General features: G+C 39.5%; 1 protein-coding gene across 1 annotated transcript in view; it reads right to left on the bottom strand.

The window, feature by feature from the left end:
* Positions 1-1,071: 1,071 nt before the first annotated feature.
* Positions 1,072-17,577, bottom strand: part of LOC119720764 — a 30,274-nt gene continuing 13,768 nt past the window's right edge. The window contains exons 8-16 of the mRNA XM_038190598.1: positions 13,254-13,372; positions 11,295-11,612; positions 10,098-10,284; positions 7,563-7,711; positions 6,266-6,422; positions 4,791-4,900; positions 3,714-3,869; positions 3,001-3,141; positions 1,072-1,555 (exon numbers count right to left, since the gene is read on the bottom strand). Of these exons, the coding sequence (XP_038046526.1) occupies positions 1,149-1,555; positions 3,001-3,141; positions 3,714-3,869; positions 4,791-4,900; positions 6,266-6,422; positions 7,563-7,711; positions 10,098-10,284; positions 11,295-11,612; positions 13,254-13,372 (1,744 nt within the window). The 3' untranslated portion in view covers positions 1,072-1,148. The remainder of the gene's footprint in view (positions 1,556-3,000; positions 3,142-3,713; positions 3,870-4,790; positions 4,901-6,265; positions 6,423-7,562; positions 7,712-10,097; positions 10,285-11,294; positions 11,613-13,253; positions 13,373-17,577) is intronic.

Genomic DNA, 17,577 nt, shown 5'->3' on the forward strand with positions numbered 1-17,577 from the left:
TTTCTTTTTTTCCATCTACTGCATCTCTATGCACACCAGAGGTCCACCTAATTTGGGCAAAAAAAAAAAAAAAATTGTCAAGCTCTGGTCAAACCAAAATTATGGAATTCATGCAGCAATGTTTTTTTAATTTTCTTCTTTTTTTTTTGGCTGGTTTTTTTTTTTGTATAGACACGGTGAATACTACTTTTTGTGCGTTACGGACGGGCTGCAAATTATTCAAAATTTCAAAAGTAACTACTCCATAACAAAACATGGGCAATTTGTTTCATTCGACTTCTCATTCACAGGTGAATAACTTGTCACTGCTAGAAAAACTAGCATTTAAAAACAAAATCCACATGTACATGTCTTTTTTGGGGGGTGAACTTCAGAAAAATAGCATGGGGCAACAGGAACTTCAAAATGATCAATGAAAGACCTTACTCACATGATGTGGATTGGCAAGATTTTTTTTTTCTCTTTAGCAGATTTGAATAATCTTCGGAGGCAAAAAACAAAATCTTGTTCAGATCGCAACATCAGGCCGTCAGAAGTTCTTGGAGTTGAATATGTTAGGTCAATCCAGTCAGAAAGCAGTTTGCAGTAGTTGTATTCACTATTAAAGGCATAGTCCATCATTTGTAATTTGTGCATTTTGTAAGTTTGAAGCAATAAAAGTGCTCAAAATCTAAAGAAGGGCACTGAACAACTAACCTGATGAAGTTTCAGCTCAGCTTCAGCTGTATATTCCGAGAAAAACAGCATTCTATGATCTCAATTTCAAATCAAAAGTTGCTGAATCATGTTTTGAATTGGGCCTGAATTTCAGCGTCCGAGACACGTTCTCACTAAGACGATTGCAGCTACGCGATGTCGGGCACCGATCTGACGAATTACAGCAACTGCGCGCGCGTGTGCGTTGTGTCAACGCTTGCGCGTGCTTCGCTGAATAAAAAAACGAAATACTAACGGAAATTTCCAATGGTGCTTCTTAAGACGCACCATTGGAAAGGCCCTCATTTGTTGATTTCTTCAAAATGACAGCTTGCCAGAAAGAATAATTTCACAGGGAGTTTAGTCCCCTTAGTATCTTCCAACCAAGTATGTTTTTCAACAATAATTACGCCAGTCATTTTTTGGAAAGCTGCAAATGATGGACTCTAACTTTAAATGAGATAAACGTTGTCATCCCTTTCATCTGCCATGTTATTATTGACCTCATCTAACTCCCCTGTCATGCCTGTACTCTGTTCCTTGTTCACGTTGAACTCCGTTTCCACAGCCCTCTTCAGCAGCTTCCAGAACTCATCGGTCTGCCCTTGATGACTGATTCCGGTCGGCCACGGGATGAACGAGACGGTATCCAGAAGATTCCGCATGCTGTGGCACAGCTCCTCATTGCGGATGTCACCGAACATCAGCGGGATGATGAAGTTAGTCTGGTTCCGCAGCATCTCGTCCACGGCGCACAAGAACTCGAAGTAGCACCACTCGCTGGCCATGAAGTCCGGGGACAAGACCAGGAGCGTCTTGCGGCAGCTGCCGACGGCAGCCGTGATGTTGTCAACAATTTCTGAAAATGAACACACAAAATTTTTGCTTACATTGTGACCAAACCTCATCAAAATGAGTCTTAGCGCAGTTTCTTTTGTGTGAAGCAAAATTAATTTTTCAAAATCTTAAGGTGAAGGAATGTGGAGGCCCGGTGTGGCACATATGGCCCCCACAAATTCCCATTCCCCCCTCCCCCCAGGTGCATAATACCCCCACAAAAAAAGGAAATTTGCATCGCGGTCATGCTTGGGTGGACTCGATACTCCTTCAACGAAACCAGTGTTTGCTGCCCGTTTCAATAACTTTCAAGAGTGTGAGTGACATGCACAAGAGGGAGTTATACCAACTCAAAAATGGCTGGTCACTAGAATAGCCTATTGAGGAATATCATGTCATGACAGATCAGTGGCCATATTGGACATACACATGTACAGTTGCAGACTAGTAAATAAACTGCCTTACACCCCGGTGATACACCCCGGTGACTTCCAAAATTCTGAGATAAAATACTCACAACTCTCCAAGGTCATATTAAAACTTATTTCATTATCTTTCATTATTCTGTTCAATGTTTGGGGGTTAACCAATGACTTTCGCGAGAAAGATATTGACCATGACAAATACCGTGGAACATGCACATTGGGTATATGCACTGTACGATCGATTGAGCACACTAGACGTCCAAAAATGGCGGATCTTGCACCGTTCACGTGATAATGTCACGTGGATGCAAAGCCTCAATTCCTCTGCGAATCATGAGTGTAAGACTTAATCCAACATGGCTGTCTTTTGTTGGCTTCAGCTTGGGCTTTTGACATTGATATTTTACAGTTAAAGGTATAGTCCATCATTTGTAATTTGTGCATTTTGTTCGTTTGAAGCAACAAAAGTGCTCAAGGTCTAGACAAGGGTGCTTAACAACTAACCTGATGAAGTTTCAGCTCAGCTTTAGCTGTATATTTCGAGAAAAACAACATTCGAGGATCTCGATTTCAAATCAAAAGTTGCTGAATCATGTTTTGAATTGGGCCTGAATTCAGCATCCGAGACACGTTCTCACTGAGCCGATTGCAGCTACGCAATGTCGCGCACCAATCCGACGAATTATAGCAACCGCGCATGCGTGTGCGTCGTGCCAATGCTTGCGCGCGCTTTGCCGAATAACAAAACGAACTATACTAATTTGAATTTCCTACGGTGGGTATACTAATTTGAATTTCCTACGGTGCTTCTTAAGAAGCACCGTTGGAAAGGCCTTCTTTTGTTGATTTCTTCAAAATGACAGCTTGCCAGAACGAATAATTTCACAGGGAGTTTAATCCCCTTACTATCTTTCAACCAAGTATGTTTTTCAACAATAATTACGGCAGTTACTTTTTGGATAGCTGCAAATGATGGACTCTGGCTTTAATAGTCGAAGCCATAGTCAGAAATGCCATAGCTATAGTCAGACTGCTGCCTTACCTCTCCCGGGTAGGAAGTTCTGATAATGCACACAGACATCACAGCCCCATTCCTTGAGCTTGGGTACCAGACAATGGATCACAAACTCTTCCTCGTCTCCACCGCCTTTGTAGGCCACAAAGACGTCATGTGACTTGCCCTCTGTTCAGTGAAGACAATTAAAAGTCAGACAATTTATGATTTTATATAGTAGGGGTTTTGTTATCAAAGTGCACTTCAATAAAGCACATGCAATGAACTAAAAGTATGCATTTTAACTGAATTGAGGTTTGCAGTGTCAACTACTCCCCGCCCCCCTTCTTTTTTGACTCTCTGATGGGCAAATATTATGGTGACATTACTGTCCATCAGCAATTTTCCTGAAAAAAAAAATTAATCTGACAAAATAGTGCAGACCACATTTCACTGACGATTTAGGGACATGCTTTCTTTGTAAATTGAAGGAAATGAAAGGGGCATATATGTACATGTATTTAGGGACATGCTTTCTTTGTAAATTGAAGGAAATGAAAGGGGCATATATGTACATGTAGGAGGGGGATGCTACCCTGTCACTTTACAAACAGTTTTGAAAAAAAGTACAAAATGAATACCTATGGCAATGACTGAAATGGAATTTACTTTTTCCCATTTTCTCGTACCTGTGGATAAAGCAGTATAAATATATGACTTGAATTTGCTCCTTTTTATTTTATTATTTGTTTTTTTTTTACCTTGATTTGATTTCTTTTTGTTCTTAAAGAAGAGGTCCTGTATCTTGCCGCGGTGTCTGTAGATGAGTATGGGCATGACTACCATGAGAATAGCAAGGACTGACAGGGCTGATATCATGATGACCCAGGGAACCTCCACGTCATCATCAGGGTCATCTGTAATGCAGAGAATGGCTATCATTCACTTTTGAATGAGATAACAAACAAACAAATGAAATTGGTCTATGTTTAGCATTTTTGTTTAGTCACGGAATATTTACATGTACTTCATCACAACAGCAAATCAGCTGACACAGGGTAGACTGGTTCCCACCCCCTATTGTGATTTTAAAATGTAGGGACCGGGAGCCAGTCGACTTTTTTTCAGAGAGTTGCAGATGGCCACGATAAAAACATTAAAATGTTTATTAAAGGGAATATACATCATTGGCTTTTGCTGTATTTTTCAGAAATGGACTATTTGAGGGGTTAGTATAATAGATCAAATATTGTTACACTGACATGTTTGAAGTTTTGTGCTCGAAAATGCTGGAAAAACCAAGAAAAACAAAACTGTTCAAGTAGTCTGGTTCCCTGACTCCACTAAATATAAAATGGATCAATTTACAGATGCCGGAAAATTGTAAGGTAAGGGTACCAGTCTAGCTGGCCTGCACCCGTTCATGAACATGTTACCAAAAGCAAACAAAATTTGGACTAAATTAATGGTAAATTTGGAGCAGTAGTTGAAAAATAGTTAGGTTTTTCCAACGGTGGTCGGCCGACCACCGCTGGAAATTTTTACAAAAATACCATTGTCTTAAAAAATGACTTCACACCAGGTGCCATAATTTTACAGGATGCTTTAGACTGTCATTTACCAACATCCTATTAAGGTATTTCGTAAAAACTTGGTAGTTTTATTTTTCGATGTTTGCAAATGTTGTATATTCCCTTTAAAATGAAACATCAATGTGGAGAATTTGTCTCAAGAAAAACAAAAAGAGGACAGCAGTGCATCTTTACAGTCAAGTTGTATATTTTATATTTCCTGCCTGCCACCTTTTGACAATAAACTAGAGAGGGCGCTGTGCATACCAAAGACTTTGATGACTGCTTTGCTGTTGTTGGTGCCATACTCATTTGTCGCAGAGCAGGTGAGGGTGGCCATGTTGTGATCTGGATCTAGAGCTGGTACTCTCACTGACCTAGGACCAAAGCAGCAAAGGTATGAAAAATAGGAGGAATATAAAACCTATCCGAAATTTCTTCTCATCAAATAAACTACGAACAAAACTGACTAGCTGTATAGCTATTAGTGAAATTGAGTGAAGCGGGGTTTGAACCTGCAACCTCTAAAACAAAGCACTGGTTCCAGTGCCATGTCTCTGTTCAAGGGGCGCTAGTTAGATGCCATAAATTTCCAGTATATGCCAAGTATAGCCAGGAATCATGCAAACCAGCAGAAACTGTACCTGTAAGTCTGTTTTTCACCACAGTCTATGTTCCTCATATTTACTAGTATGTAAACTGGATGCCAGATATCCCCCCCCCCCCCAAGAAAAAAAAATCTGAGCCAGACTGGTATTCATGGATCTATCAAACATACATGTAAGTGGAGAATCTTAATAAGTTTAGCTTAGTTTGGTGACCTCATTTTGAGGTCCTTCAACCAAATAAGCTACAAAAATGCTTGAAACACCTCGACTTTAAGAATGAGTGCAATATGTAGTGATAGCTTCTTAATTTGTTCACCAGATAAATAGCAGACAATATTGTGCTTTCGGGGAGTGTACATGTACATGTATTTTACGGGCAAATAGCTGATTAGCTTCTTATGTGATATATTTTTGAAATCACAATGCTGTTTTTAGGCACAACTAAAACTGTCTGGGATCTGATTTCACGTAACTTTACGCAATGGCATACTTAACTCCATTTGCTCCACAATTTACCAGTTTCACAACATTTTACACTGCGAAACATTTCAGTTACCGGTATGACACAATTCACAAAAGTTTGAGAATGCACAAGTCCACGAATTACACAGCAAATTATTGTGTAGTAGTAACTTACACAATCAAATTAGGCGGCGTAAGTTATGGCATAACGACTGAAAATAAATTATTTTCCCTGGCAAATTGTAATCGTAGTGGAACCTGTCATTGCTGAACTCATCAAGATTGCTATAAGACACTCACAGTTTTGTGTTTGTATTGAATGAATTTTCCTTGTTTACCTGTGACAGAATTTGAGTGTTCACGATTCCGAAGTCGGTCAAAATTGTTTTCAAAATGATGGGCGGAGGTGATTCAATGACTGTTTACTGACCGAATAGAAATTAAATACAAACAGCTGCCGTAAATGCTATTATTATCCTCATCCAAGATGATTAAACTATTTAAAATGTTGCGCATCAGCTACGCCAAGTTTCCTGCAATTGATCGTAAGTACATTGCGCAGCTGCCCAACAAATTTGTTGCTTAAATCCTGAGCACGGCGTACGTTACGCACTGTTTCGTGAAAACGCGGCTGCTGGACAAGCGAGAGATTTGAAGTGAAAGTAAACTTACATCCCAGTGGACCGCTGGATGACCTTGCCGTTCTTCTGTTGCAGGGTCCAGTTGTAGCTGGTGACCGGCGGTTTGGCCGGCGCCCAGCATGTGAACAGGGGCTTCTCGTCATGCTGAATGGTCTTCTCACGTGGGGAAACGGACACCTTGGGAACATCTAAGGATGTGCAAATAAAATTAAGACATCATTAAAATAAATATTTTGGCTTAATGAACCCATTGTATGGCAATCTTTGCTGTTATGGTTTCATTGCACTCGCTATGGGCTCCGTGATAGACATGATCATGAGACTTCTTCAAAATGGCGGTGCAGGTTTTGATGTCAATCAAATGATTTTCCACGGCCACGTCTATTCATTTGGCCATTTTTCCCGCACTCTGACTGGCTACACAATGAAATAAGATGATACAGATGTGTACATGACGTCACACAGGTCAACTGCGATTGATTCCCGCCTGGTTGGAACACATACCGTTGTGGCACAGAAATTGAAATGTTTTTAATCTTGCATGTTTGTTTTTTAGCAACAACTGATGCCGATTGTACAATATCACTGCAGTTACACTTAGGTTGCAAAAAATTAAAGACTGATATACATGTTCCCGACGGTCGTAGCTCAGGCGTTGCTTGATCCTGAAAAGTCTAGGTCGCTGACTGATCTGTGTCATTGCAAGGTTCATCTGAGTGCGGCCTAAGAATAGCTAGCTATAGTCAGACTAGTTTTGGCACAAGATGTCAGTGATCAAGAGTGATATTACCAATATTCTGTGGCGCCCATGTATAATTGTTTTTTTACATTCTCTCACTAACGTCTTGGTCATTTTTCGAACAATGGGGGCGTGGCCATTTTATGTAAATTTGGACAAAACGAAGTCATGGCTTCGTGCCCAGTATCACTGCGTCGTGAATGTTTACAACCGTCAGGCAAGCCATCAAACCATTTCTCGTAATGATTGGTTCCCTAGGAAAACGATATGATGCTGAGTCAACATCACCGGACGTACATGTATAAAGCCCGAAGACCTGATATAGAAAGCGCTCGCTGATTGGTCAAAATTTAGAGGTCAAGATGCGGTTGTCTGGCATAATTAATCAGCGAATCTGTTCAAATGTAACAGACCATGGCTTTTGCCTCGGCACTGAGTCTATTTCATAGACTAAGTGCAAGTATAGGCCCGCTGGTCTAATTGTTGTGCTATTAGAGGGCGCACCATGCACCATCTACTATGGATCACTAGCGTCTTGAGCCAAGACTATTGCCAGACCGGTTAAGCCAGCCAGCTAATGAGTGCTTACATGACACATTGAGGATGACATCGGGGCTTGTGACTATCCCTAAGGAGGCCACATCAGAAACACATGATATGGTCTTCCCATCATCCTGCCAGATTGGGGCAAAAATGAGGTCGCTTTCAACATCAAAGGACACACCATTAGGTGAAGTTCTGCAGCACAAATATGGAGATACAAAACAATTGTTTACAGGTAAGGCCAAATAAAAAAAAAAACATGTTTCTCGTCCGTGTTCTTGAAAAAAAGGAGGAAGAGGGTTTTTTTTGTTTTCTTTTTTCAAGATGGCCGCCATTATAAAATTTCCTGCAACCGTTTGTGTTTCCACTGTTCAAAGACACTTTTAAAATGAAAGACAAGTTGAGAAGAGAACTGAACATATTTACAGTGTCATTTAGAGTTGTATTGGTCTACAATGAACAGTTTTAGATGCATTTCCTTTAACCCTGGACTTTTTCGGTGCTTTTTTATTGCATTTTTCAAAAATAAAAAATAATTAAACAAATCCAGGTGGCCTCCAAAAAGGAAGCGGGCGGGGACAAGAAACATGTTTTTTTGTTTTACTTCGCCTAAACAAACTGAGTTTGTGCAAAAAATTCTGATGCAACACCTGAATAAATCCTGGTCATACATTTACACATGTAGGTACCGGCATGGCCCAGTCCATCGCAAAATTTAAAGTTTCGTTCAACAGTAAAAACGGTATAAGTTCCACTGCAAAGTCACATTATTGGAGGTGCATAATGCGGAATTTTCAGGTGTAATACAAAACAATGAATGTTGAATGGAAAGAATAATTATTTTTGTCCAGTGCCAGATGGAACAGTCACCTCTGAAATTCTTCTTACAAGCCCAGGACCTGTTCTGTCAAAAGCAGACGCTTCTGGGCAGAGGTTGAAATTAAGATAGAGCCAAAAAACGCTGTGGGGGTGATTTTTTTTCCATTTTCTAATTTTTGCATATTTGTAATCCTGAGCATGTCTACAATATACTATAAAAGTTTGAAACCCTAAGTTGATATCTAATTATAGTATATTTGATGATTTGTTAAGGTATATCAGTTAAAGAAATGTCTGTTTTGTGACATTCGTGTCCATTTTCTCTGTTTTTTACTTTTCGACCCAATGAACTTCAAAATAGCATAACTCTGCCCAGGAATGACCGGTTTCAAAAATTAAACCACCTATTAAAAGGAAACAGAACATATTTTAACAATATGCAAAAATCTCATTTTTGACCTTATGCCCAGAAAAGTCTGATTTTGACAGAACAGGTCATTAATGAACGCCAATAAACTAGATTACGGTCCCTGCAGCTCATTTGTCTTCAGTTAAAGCAAGCAGTTTTTTACAAGACCTGTGCCAAAATGACTAACACACATGAATTGATGAAGAGCTAGTAGCTAATTTTTGTTCAGAAAACAAGGAAATATTTTGAACAAGACCTGAGTACCACAATGACACCCACAAGAAAATTAAAAATTGAAAAGAAAAACAAAGAAAAAAAAGAAAGAAAAACACTGTGGACGGAAAACATTCAAATCAAGCGAAACTGAAACCTTCTACTTAATAGGAAACAAAAACTGCAATAAAGTAAACATACAAGTCAGTTTATAAAATGAATGTTGGACTTCAAATGAAGTCCATCTCATCTGGCATTCTATCCAGTGAAAAGCTGGCATTTTATCCAGTGAGAAATTAAACTGCGCCAGGAGTGTCACTATGTGACAGACATGGCGCATTGCAAGTCTCCATTATTATTATTATTTCTTTTGCACAAAAGACATCGCAAATTATACTCTCTCACTAATGAAAGTACTCATTTGAACACCTGGATGGAGTGAGACATGAAAGGGTAAAGTGGATTGCCCAGGAGGACAAAATATACTGCAAGCAGCTTAAAGCTATAGTCCATCATTTGCAGCCATCCGAAAAAGTAACTGGCGTATTATTGTTGAAAAACATACTTGGTTGAAAGATAGAAAGTGGACTAAACTCCCTATGAAATTAACCTTTCTGGCAAGCTATCATTTTGAAGTAATCAATGAAAGAAGGCATTTCCAACGGTGCGTCTTAAGACGCACTGTAGGAAAATTTAAATTAGTAGTTCGTTTTGTTATTCGGCGCAGCGCGCGCAAGCATTGGCACGATGCACAGGCGCGCGGTTGCTATAATTCGTCGGATCAGTGCGCGACATCGCGTATAGCTGCAATTCAAAACAATTCAAAACATGATTCAGCAACTTTTGATAACTTGAAATTGAGATCCTAGAATGCTGCTTTTCTCAGAATATACAGCTGAAGCCGAGCTGAAACTTAATCAGGTTTAGTTGTTCAGTATCCTTCATTAGATTTTGAACACTTTTGTTGCTTCAAACGAACAAAATGCACAAATTACAAATGATGGACTATATCTTTAAGTTGAACCCCTGACCCTCTGAACATGATTCACAAACCTAAACAATTACTAAGCCATACTACTTTAAGCTAAATAAACAAAAGCTTTCAATGTTTAATGGAACTGTTACTGATGCCATTCATACCTGGACCGCAGTCTGGCTTTTGCCGTGAAATCCTCATGTCCAACAAGCCATACCAAGCGTGGCTCTGGGTAAGCCTCTCGCACCGCGCACGTTAGGTTGAGCAGCTGACCTTCACGCAAACTCACAACGCTCCCTGATAGATCGGTTCCTGATGTCCAGTCTGCAACAAAAGGCTCTGATCCCGGGCCTGTGAAAATGTACAGAGAGAAGTACGTGTCCATCACAAGTCTGGGCAAGAGAAAACCTGAAGCCATTTCACATGTCCAGTCACAAACTTACCAGTTGATGAACAACAACAAAGGAATATATGTACCAGGTACTTTGGTCACATCATTCATTTGAGTACTTAATTGTGACAAGGATTTGTGATGGACTTGTGGTGGGCTTTACCACTTTAATTTCACAGAGGTATGGTACTTTTTGCAATGGGCCCAATTTCATAGAGCTGCTTAAGCAGTAAATTTGCTTAAGCACGAAAAAAAATTGCTTAGTAAAATTAGGTTACCGGCCAAAACTCCATGTGATGTACATTGCTTGTGACTGGTATTTAGCTGATGTTTACTTAGCATAACAATCGCATGGAGTTTTGGCCGGTAACCTGATTTTATTAAGCAAGACGTTTTTGTGCTTAAGCAAATTTTGTGCTTAAGCAGCTCTATGAAATTGACCCCAGCTGCTTATTTATGACCTCATGCACACTACTGGCAAATTTCTGACAATAAGGAATCTTGGGTAATTGGCATTATAGATACAAGTCATACAATTCATGCATACATGTACATACAGTTTATCGTTATAGCTTGCCTTTACCTTTTTCAAAAGCATTATTTAGCATAAATGATTAGTATGTAGGCTATAAATATAACACCTTGTAAAAGCAATCTCTAAAGCTTTTCAACAATTATGAAATAAACCGTAAATCTCTGTAAAGCTGCCTGAAACGTGCTCAACATGGACTACCGGTACTACTAAAAATAATATTAAAAGTGGCTTCTTATAATAGTGACTTCTCTAAACTTGAAAGAGCAGGAAAAGAAAAAACAGTGATTGGGTGTGACAGCTTTTGAAGCTCATTCTGATTGGTTGAGGAGGAAAGTATACATGTAGCTCTTCCAGTTCCAGGGGGACAGTTGGAAGCTGTAATTGGTATTCAAAAAGGGATTCTCCTTAATTTAACTCTAACAAAAAATTTTTTACTTTGAACTGTGAGCACTGCATCTGCCACAGCGTCGTCATTTCCCCCTTCGTGGCCCACAATGCATCTGTATCTCCCCGCATCCTCAAATCTCACGCTCTCAATGACAATCGAAACAGTCTGGTTCCTCTGCCTGACCACCAGCGACTGGCCTCTAGTCTGGTTCCCCTCTCCATCAGATGGCCACTGGTTAATGGTCTGGTTCCTCACCACCAAGGTCAGGGTACCAGCCTCGGGTTTGGTTCTGCAACGGAACTCCACGCTGTGTCCAAGGAGCACAGATTTGTTGCTAGGTGCTTCCAGGAAAGGATCGGGAATATCTGTGGAAGATTTAAATTATTCTATTACAAAAAAATAATGAGAAATCACTCAGCTACAGTACACCTTGCATGACATGTACCGGTACATACCGGTATATGTACAGGGTGGTTAAAAAAAAAAGGACACCCACATTTGACAGTAATTTTCACCTATTTTAAAAATAATTTTAACTGTCGATTAGTAGCTATTAAAGTACTGGCCTTTAAGCAAATGTGACCCAAAAAAATCGTTGCATTTGCACATTTTGTCGTTGAGCTATGCTAATTTGAACATTTCATGTGCGAAACCTGTTTGTCCACGGAGGTATACATTTCTTTCGCTTGACTGAGCTCAGCTATTGGAGCTTTATTTGAAAGGGCATGGCATTTGATAGTTATGTTACCGGTAGGTCATGTTATGGAGTGCAATGAACTTATTTTTAAGCCGACAGCTCATTGAGTAGATGATCTTAACACTGACATGAATAATTGGACAGCTTCAATAAAAGTTACCAGGGCAAAATATATTTTGGTGGGAAGGTTTTTTAATTTTTATGAACTACGAAAACGTCCAATTTACATAGAATAACCCGTGGACAAGACTGATTTTGGTGACTTGTATTCAAATTATCATAATATCACTATTTTTGCGACTTTTCATGCTTTTACTAAGCTTGTTTCACCATGCATGGTCAAAGGCCTATACCGGTACTTTACTACTATGTGAAAAAATATTTAAAATAAGTGCATTATTAGTAGGTGAAAATTGCTGTCAAAGTGGGTGTCCTTTTTTTTTAACCACCCTGTATGTTATTTCAAACTAATATGCAGTTTGCTGCAAAAAAATTAGTTCATCAACGTTTGTACATTTTCTGCCCCATATACATGTACATGTACTGGTACCTAATTTTTTAAAACCATCTGAACTCGATCTGCACCTGTGCACAGGAGGTATGACAATCATCAATGACTTGTTTGACAGATTTGTAGTGAAGTTGTTAAAGGGAATGTACAACATTTGCTTTTGCTGTAATTTTCAGAAATAAATGGATTTGGAGGATTAGTATGTTCAGATGTTAAAGCAAATATTGTTACATGTACCCTGACTTGTTTTACGTTTTGGGTTCTTGTGTAGTCAGTTCCCTGACCCCACTTAAGATGAAACAAAGCAATTTATAGACGTTGGGGAATTATAAGGTCAGAGAATCAGTCTAGCTGGCTTGTTTGTACATCTTCACAGGTGTGTAATCAATTGCAAAGAAAATGCGGAATGACTAAATATTAAAAATTAGGAGCAGTTTTTGAAAAAAAAATTGGAAATTGATACAAAAATACCACTTTACTTAAAAATGTCAGCACACCAGGAGCCATCATTGTGTGAGATGCTTTAGACTGTCATTCCCTAACAGTCTAGTAAAGAATTTTGTGGTAATTTTATCATTTTTATTTCGATGTTTGCAAATGTTGTATCTTCCCTTTAAGTCAGCATACACTCAAGGATTATATTGCCGAAACTGAAAAGAGAAATATTCCCCACATTACCGGTACAAGAGCAAATTCAGTATGGTTTTGTTTGAAGCAAAATTTACTACGGTAAGTCCCAAGAACAAAAGAGTTGAGCAACACTGTAACTTAAAAACTTCACAGCACAGCATGACTTACTTGTTACAATAACTGTCACATTTTTGCTGTACAACCTGTTGTTGTCCACGACACGGCATGTGTAGACGCCGTTAACTTCTGGGCCTGTGGCTGTGACATTTGTATCCAGATGAAACGGCCTACAAATAAATGAGAAACAAATCGTCATAATTTGGGGATTTCCTTTTTTGGGGGGACAATTTGACAGTAAGCCGAGAACCATCAAAAGTAAGATCTTATACAGTCCAGACGTCGCTGGTTCAAACTCCGCTCAAAACAGCTCCAGTCAATTTCTTTGTTCAACTTTAAAATTATTAACCCTTTTCTTACCATGGGCGACTTTGTTGACCAGAAGTACCCCCCTGCTGATTCCCATGGGTGACTTTAGTCGACCAGGAAACCACACACAGAACACCCTCAACACAGATATATTCACTACTTTTCAGAAAGGCGGCATGTTGATATGTTTGACAAGTCCCTCCCCCCCCCCCATATCATATCGTTTGTTCCCCCCCCCCCCACTTTTTTCGTCCCCGAATAAAATTGTAGCCCATATTTGATTAGATCTGTAGCTCAGAATAGCTGATTCAATGACTCCAAACTCAAAAATGATGTTGAAATGATTATCTTTTGCTAAAAAAAATTGGTAAGAGTGGTAAAAAATTGCCTCAGATCGCACCACAGAGCATCTAGAATTCAATTTTTGGGGGGCCCTTAAGCACCTGAGAGTGAAGCCAAGCGATTTCAATTTGAGGCCAAAGACTAGACTGGAACATGTCCAACCATGGTCCAACTGTTTGAAAAGACTGACCTCTAGTCCAGCAGTCTGGTGGCAATTAGACTGTGGAGAAATGTGTAGAAATAGAGACCAATTTCAGACACAGTTGATTAAAGCAGTGTACATTGGTCTGGTTGTTTTATGTCAGCATGTGCCAGTCTGTTTCTTGCCTTGACCTATTGTACCAGTACATGTATAGCTTTTTGTCTGGTCCAACAGAGCAAGCATTTACCAATTTCCAGGGGATTCCCCAGACTATTACCTATAGCATTAAAGGGACACTGGGTCCTGGAACAGCCCAAAACGCGCTTTGAACGAGATGATGTTAAACTGAAAGAACATTTAAAAGTAGGATATATCATCCACACAACTATCCTTTAAAAAGTGGGTGTTTTTTTGTGCATTATGCGTGCGAAAAAAGGAATTTCAGGGTCCACTTTTGCGACCCCATTGAATTCGAGCTGTTTTATCCCTAAAGGGGCCGGGGGGTGGGGGGCGGAATCCGCCCCCCCCCCCCTCAACATTTTCCGTGATAGCCTATAAAAAAATTTTTTCGCGACCCGAGCTGTAATGACTTTTTAACCTCGAGCTTTGCGCATCTTTAGATACCAAAAACATAAAAATCGGACCACGGGTTGCCGCGTAGCGAAAAATTTTCCGGCGCTACGCACCGTGAAAACTGAATTTTCGCATATACACAGAGCAGAATTGCCATTCGTACGTATGAATAATTAATTAGCCATAATTCTGAAACCCTTTGACCTATAGTCATGAAATTTCTTGGGTATGTTTAGGAAGAGTTGCTCTATGCATGTGCCGAGTTTCAAAATTTTTCGTCACTCGATGGCCGAGATCTTAGGGGGGGCAGAATCCCCCCCCCCCCCCCCAGCTGAGAGATGGTCAAAATATACCGGCCCCTTTAGGGTTAATGCTAGTTGTGATTTCAATCGTAAAGTGTTCGCCTTTTGCGGACGTTTGCGACCATTTTTTTTTTTGCATTAGTAATTGGTCACTGCTGTTCCTGAGACACACAACGTGTATATCGTCACATGTGCATGAGAACGACACAAAAACGTATTCGTACTCAACCGGTTTTTTTTTTTTTCGTCTTTCCCGGGAACGGTAAGACATAAGATTGGTTTCCTTTCAACCAGATGTTTGAAATAGGCTAAGTAATTAATCCTAAACATGACATTTTCAGGGATTTCAGGACCAAGTGCCCCTTTAATTGGTACCGGTACGTGATGACTATTACCTCAATTGGGTGATGAAAGCGGGTATGTACTATAAATGTGTATGTAAACTGTGAAGTATGGAAAGCCAAATGTACCAATTTACAATGTTACCGGAAGGTTTTCTTTCATATTGTTAAGCTGTAAAATGTAATCAATGAATTGTTTGATGTTTACCTGACTATGTGATACCTACCGCTACATGTACCACTGGTACGGTATGTGCAATGAATGTGATGTCCTCAGTTCATAATTATTATAGTCATTCTTATTATTTGCTTTATTAAATCACAAAGTTGGAAGCCTATAATGTGCTGATGAGACCAGCTTCCAATATGTTTCAAATTATACATGAAAGAGAATTTGTTAACAAAGTATATTAAAACCATGGATTAAACATTATGTGATGCCCTCAGTTCATTATGTGACGTCCTCAGATCATTATGTGATGTCCTCAATTCATTACGTGACTCTTCAGTTCATTGTGATACCAGTATGTTGTAAATGTATTATGTTATGTCCTTATTTCCTTAAATTCATCATCACATGTTGAAAATTCCATCAGGGGATGTTCTAAGGTCAGTATTATCTGATGTCCTTAGTTCATTATGTGATATCCTTACAGTAGTTCAATACATATGTGTGATGTCCTCTGTTGACAATGTGATGCCCTCACTTCATTATGTGCCCAGTTCATTGTGATGCTGTAAATGTATTATGTGATGTCTATGGTTCATTAAATTAATTATCACATGTTGACAATCCAGAACGGGATCGATGTCCTAAGTTCATTATGTGATGTCCTCTGTTTACAATGTGATGTCCTCAGTTCATTAAGTGATGTCCTCAGTTCATTGTGATGTTGTAAATGTATTATGTGATATCTTTGGTTCATTAAATTCATTATCACATGTTGACAATCCAGAACGGGATCGATGTCCTAAGTTCATTATGTGATGTCCTCTGTTGATAATGTGATGTCCTCAGTTTATTATGTGATGTCCTCAGTTCATATGTGATGTCCTTAGTTCATTATGTGATGTCCTCATCTAATTGTGATGATGTTATGTTATTATGTGATGGATTGTCGACGTGTGGTTCATTAAATTTATTATCACAATCCATAATGGTATCCCATTATTTGATGTCCTCAGTTTATTAAATGATGTTGTTAATTCATTTTTGGATTTTGAGAATCCATTGTGTGCTGTTGGCAATCCATTTATGTGATATGTCTTCGATTATTGTCAATCATATTGGCCATCTGTCTGTTTGTCAATCAATCCCAAGGTGTAACCAATGGAGTGCAGACTGCAACAGGCTACCGATTTTCAAAGCAAAATTGGGATGCTGCAGAGCAAACTCGGGACGGCAAAAATGGATTATAAATTATGCAAAATTGGGCTTGTAGCTTCCCCGAGTTGTTTTTCTCGGCTAAATTCTCCTGCTCTGCAAAATATTGTGGCCGTCGGCAAACGTGCTTGCAATGATTAGCATCACCTAGGTATTGTCAAATAGCCTCCATGATTATATCAGCTTTTTTCCTTTGGCAGGCAAAAAATATCCGAAGGCTCTGCCGGCAAATTTGCTGGGGCAAAAATTATATTTTGCAATGGGCAAACAAAACCCTGGTTATGCGACTGAATCAGTCAATCATGGTGGCCTCAGCCGAGGTCTTTCTGGGTGGCAGATCTTCCGTGTCGTAATCTCTGATGTGATCGGCCACACCCATATCCCTCCTCAGGGTGTTGACAACACATATATTTGTAATTCATTGACGACAATAAGCCATTTCGGAGTTACAAAAATGTACCACTGTGCATGTGCACATCCCATGACAACGATTAGGGTCGGGGGATAAACAGTTCGCCACACGCATGCAAAGTCATAGCGGGGTACCAACGAAATTAAAGAAAAGTTCTTATTTTGAAGTAGATGCAAAATGTTGATTGTTTTCAACGGCACCATGGTTTACGTTGTTTTGTGTGCTCCAACTTTTGTGCGAACAAAAATTTCCATCTTCTGTTTTTAATACTAGAACAAAATTGCAAAATGTGGATTCGATTACCACGTCCCCCACAGACTTGTGTGCATTTATCTGCTTTGTTTATCTTCCGTTAAATCGTTGAATCTGATGTGCGTACGTGCAGTAGTACATTTTTGTAACTCCGAAATGGCTTATTCACACAGAAAGGCTTTTCGATGTTATTAAATAGCATTCATACATATACATCCACATCACAAAGTGATACAAGCGTACGGGGTAACAAAATGGGGCTGCATTCCACTGGTGGAATGCAAGCACCCTGGGGGACTTGGAAAAATACAAATGGCC

The sequence above is a fragment of the Patiria miniata genome, unplaced genomic scaffold, assembly GCF_015706575.1.
Source record: "Patiria miniata isolate m_02_andy unplaced genomic scaffold, ASM1570657v1 HiC_scaffold_9, whole genome shotgun sequence".
Taxonomy (NCBI): domain Eukaryota; kingdom Metazoa; phylum Echinodermata; class Asteroidea; order Valvatida; family Asterinidae; genus Patiria; species Patiria miniata.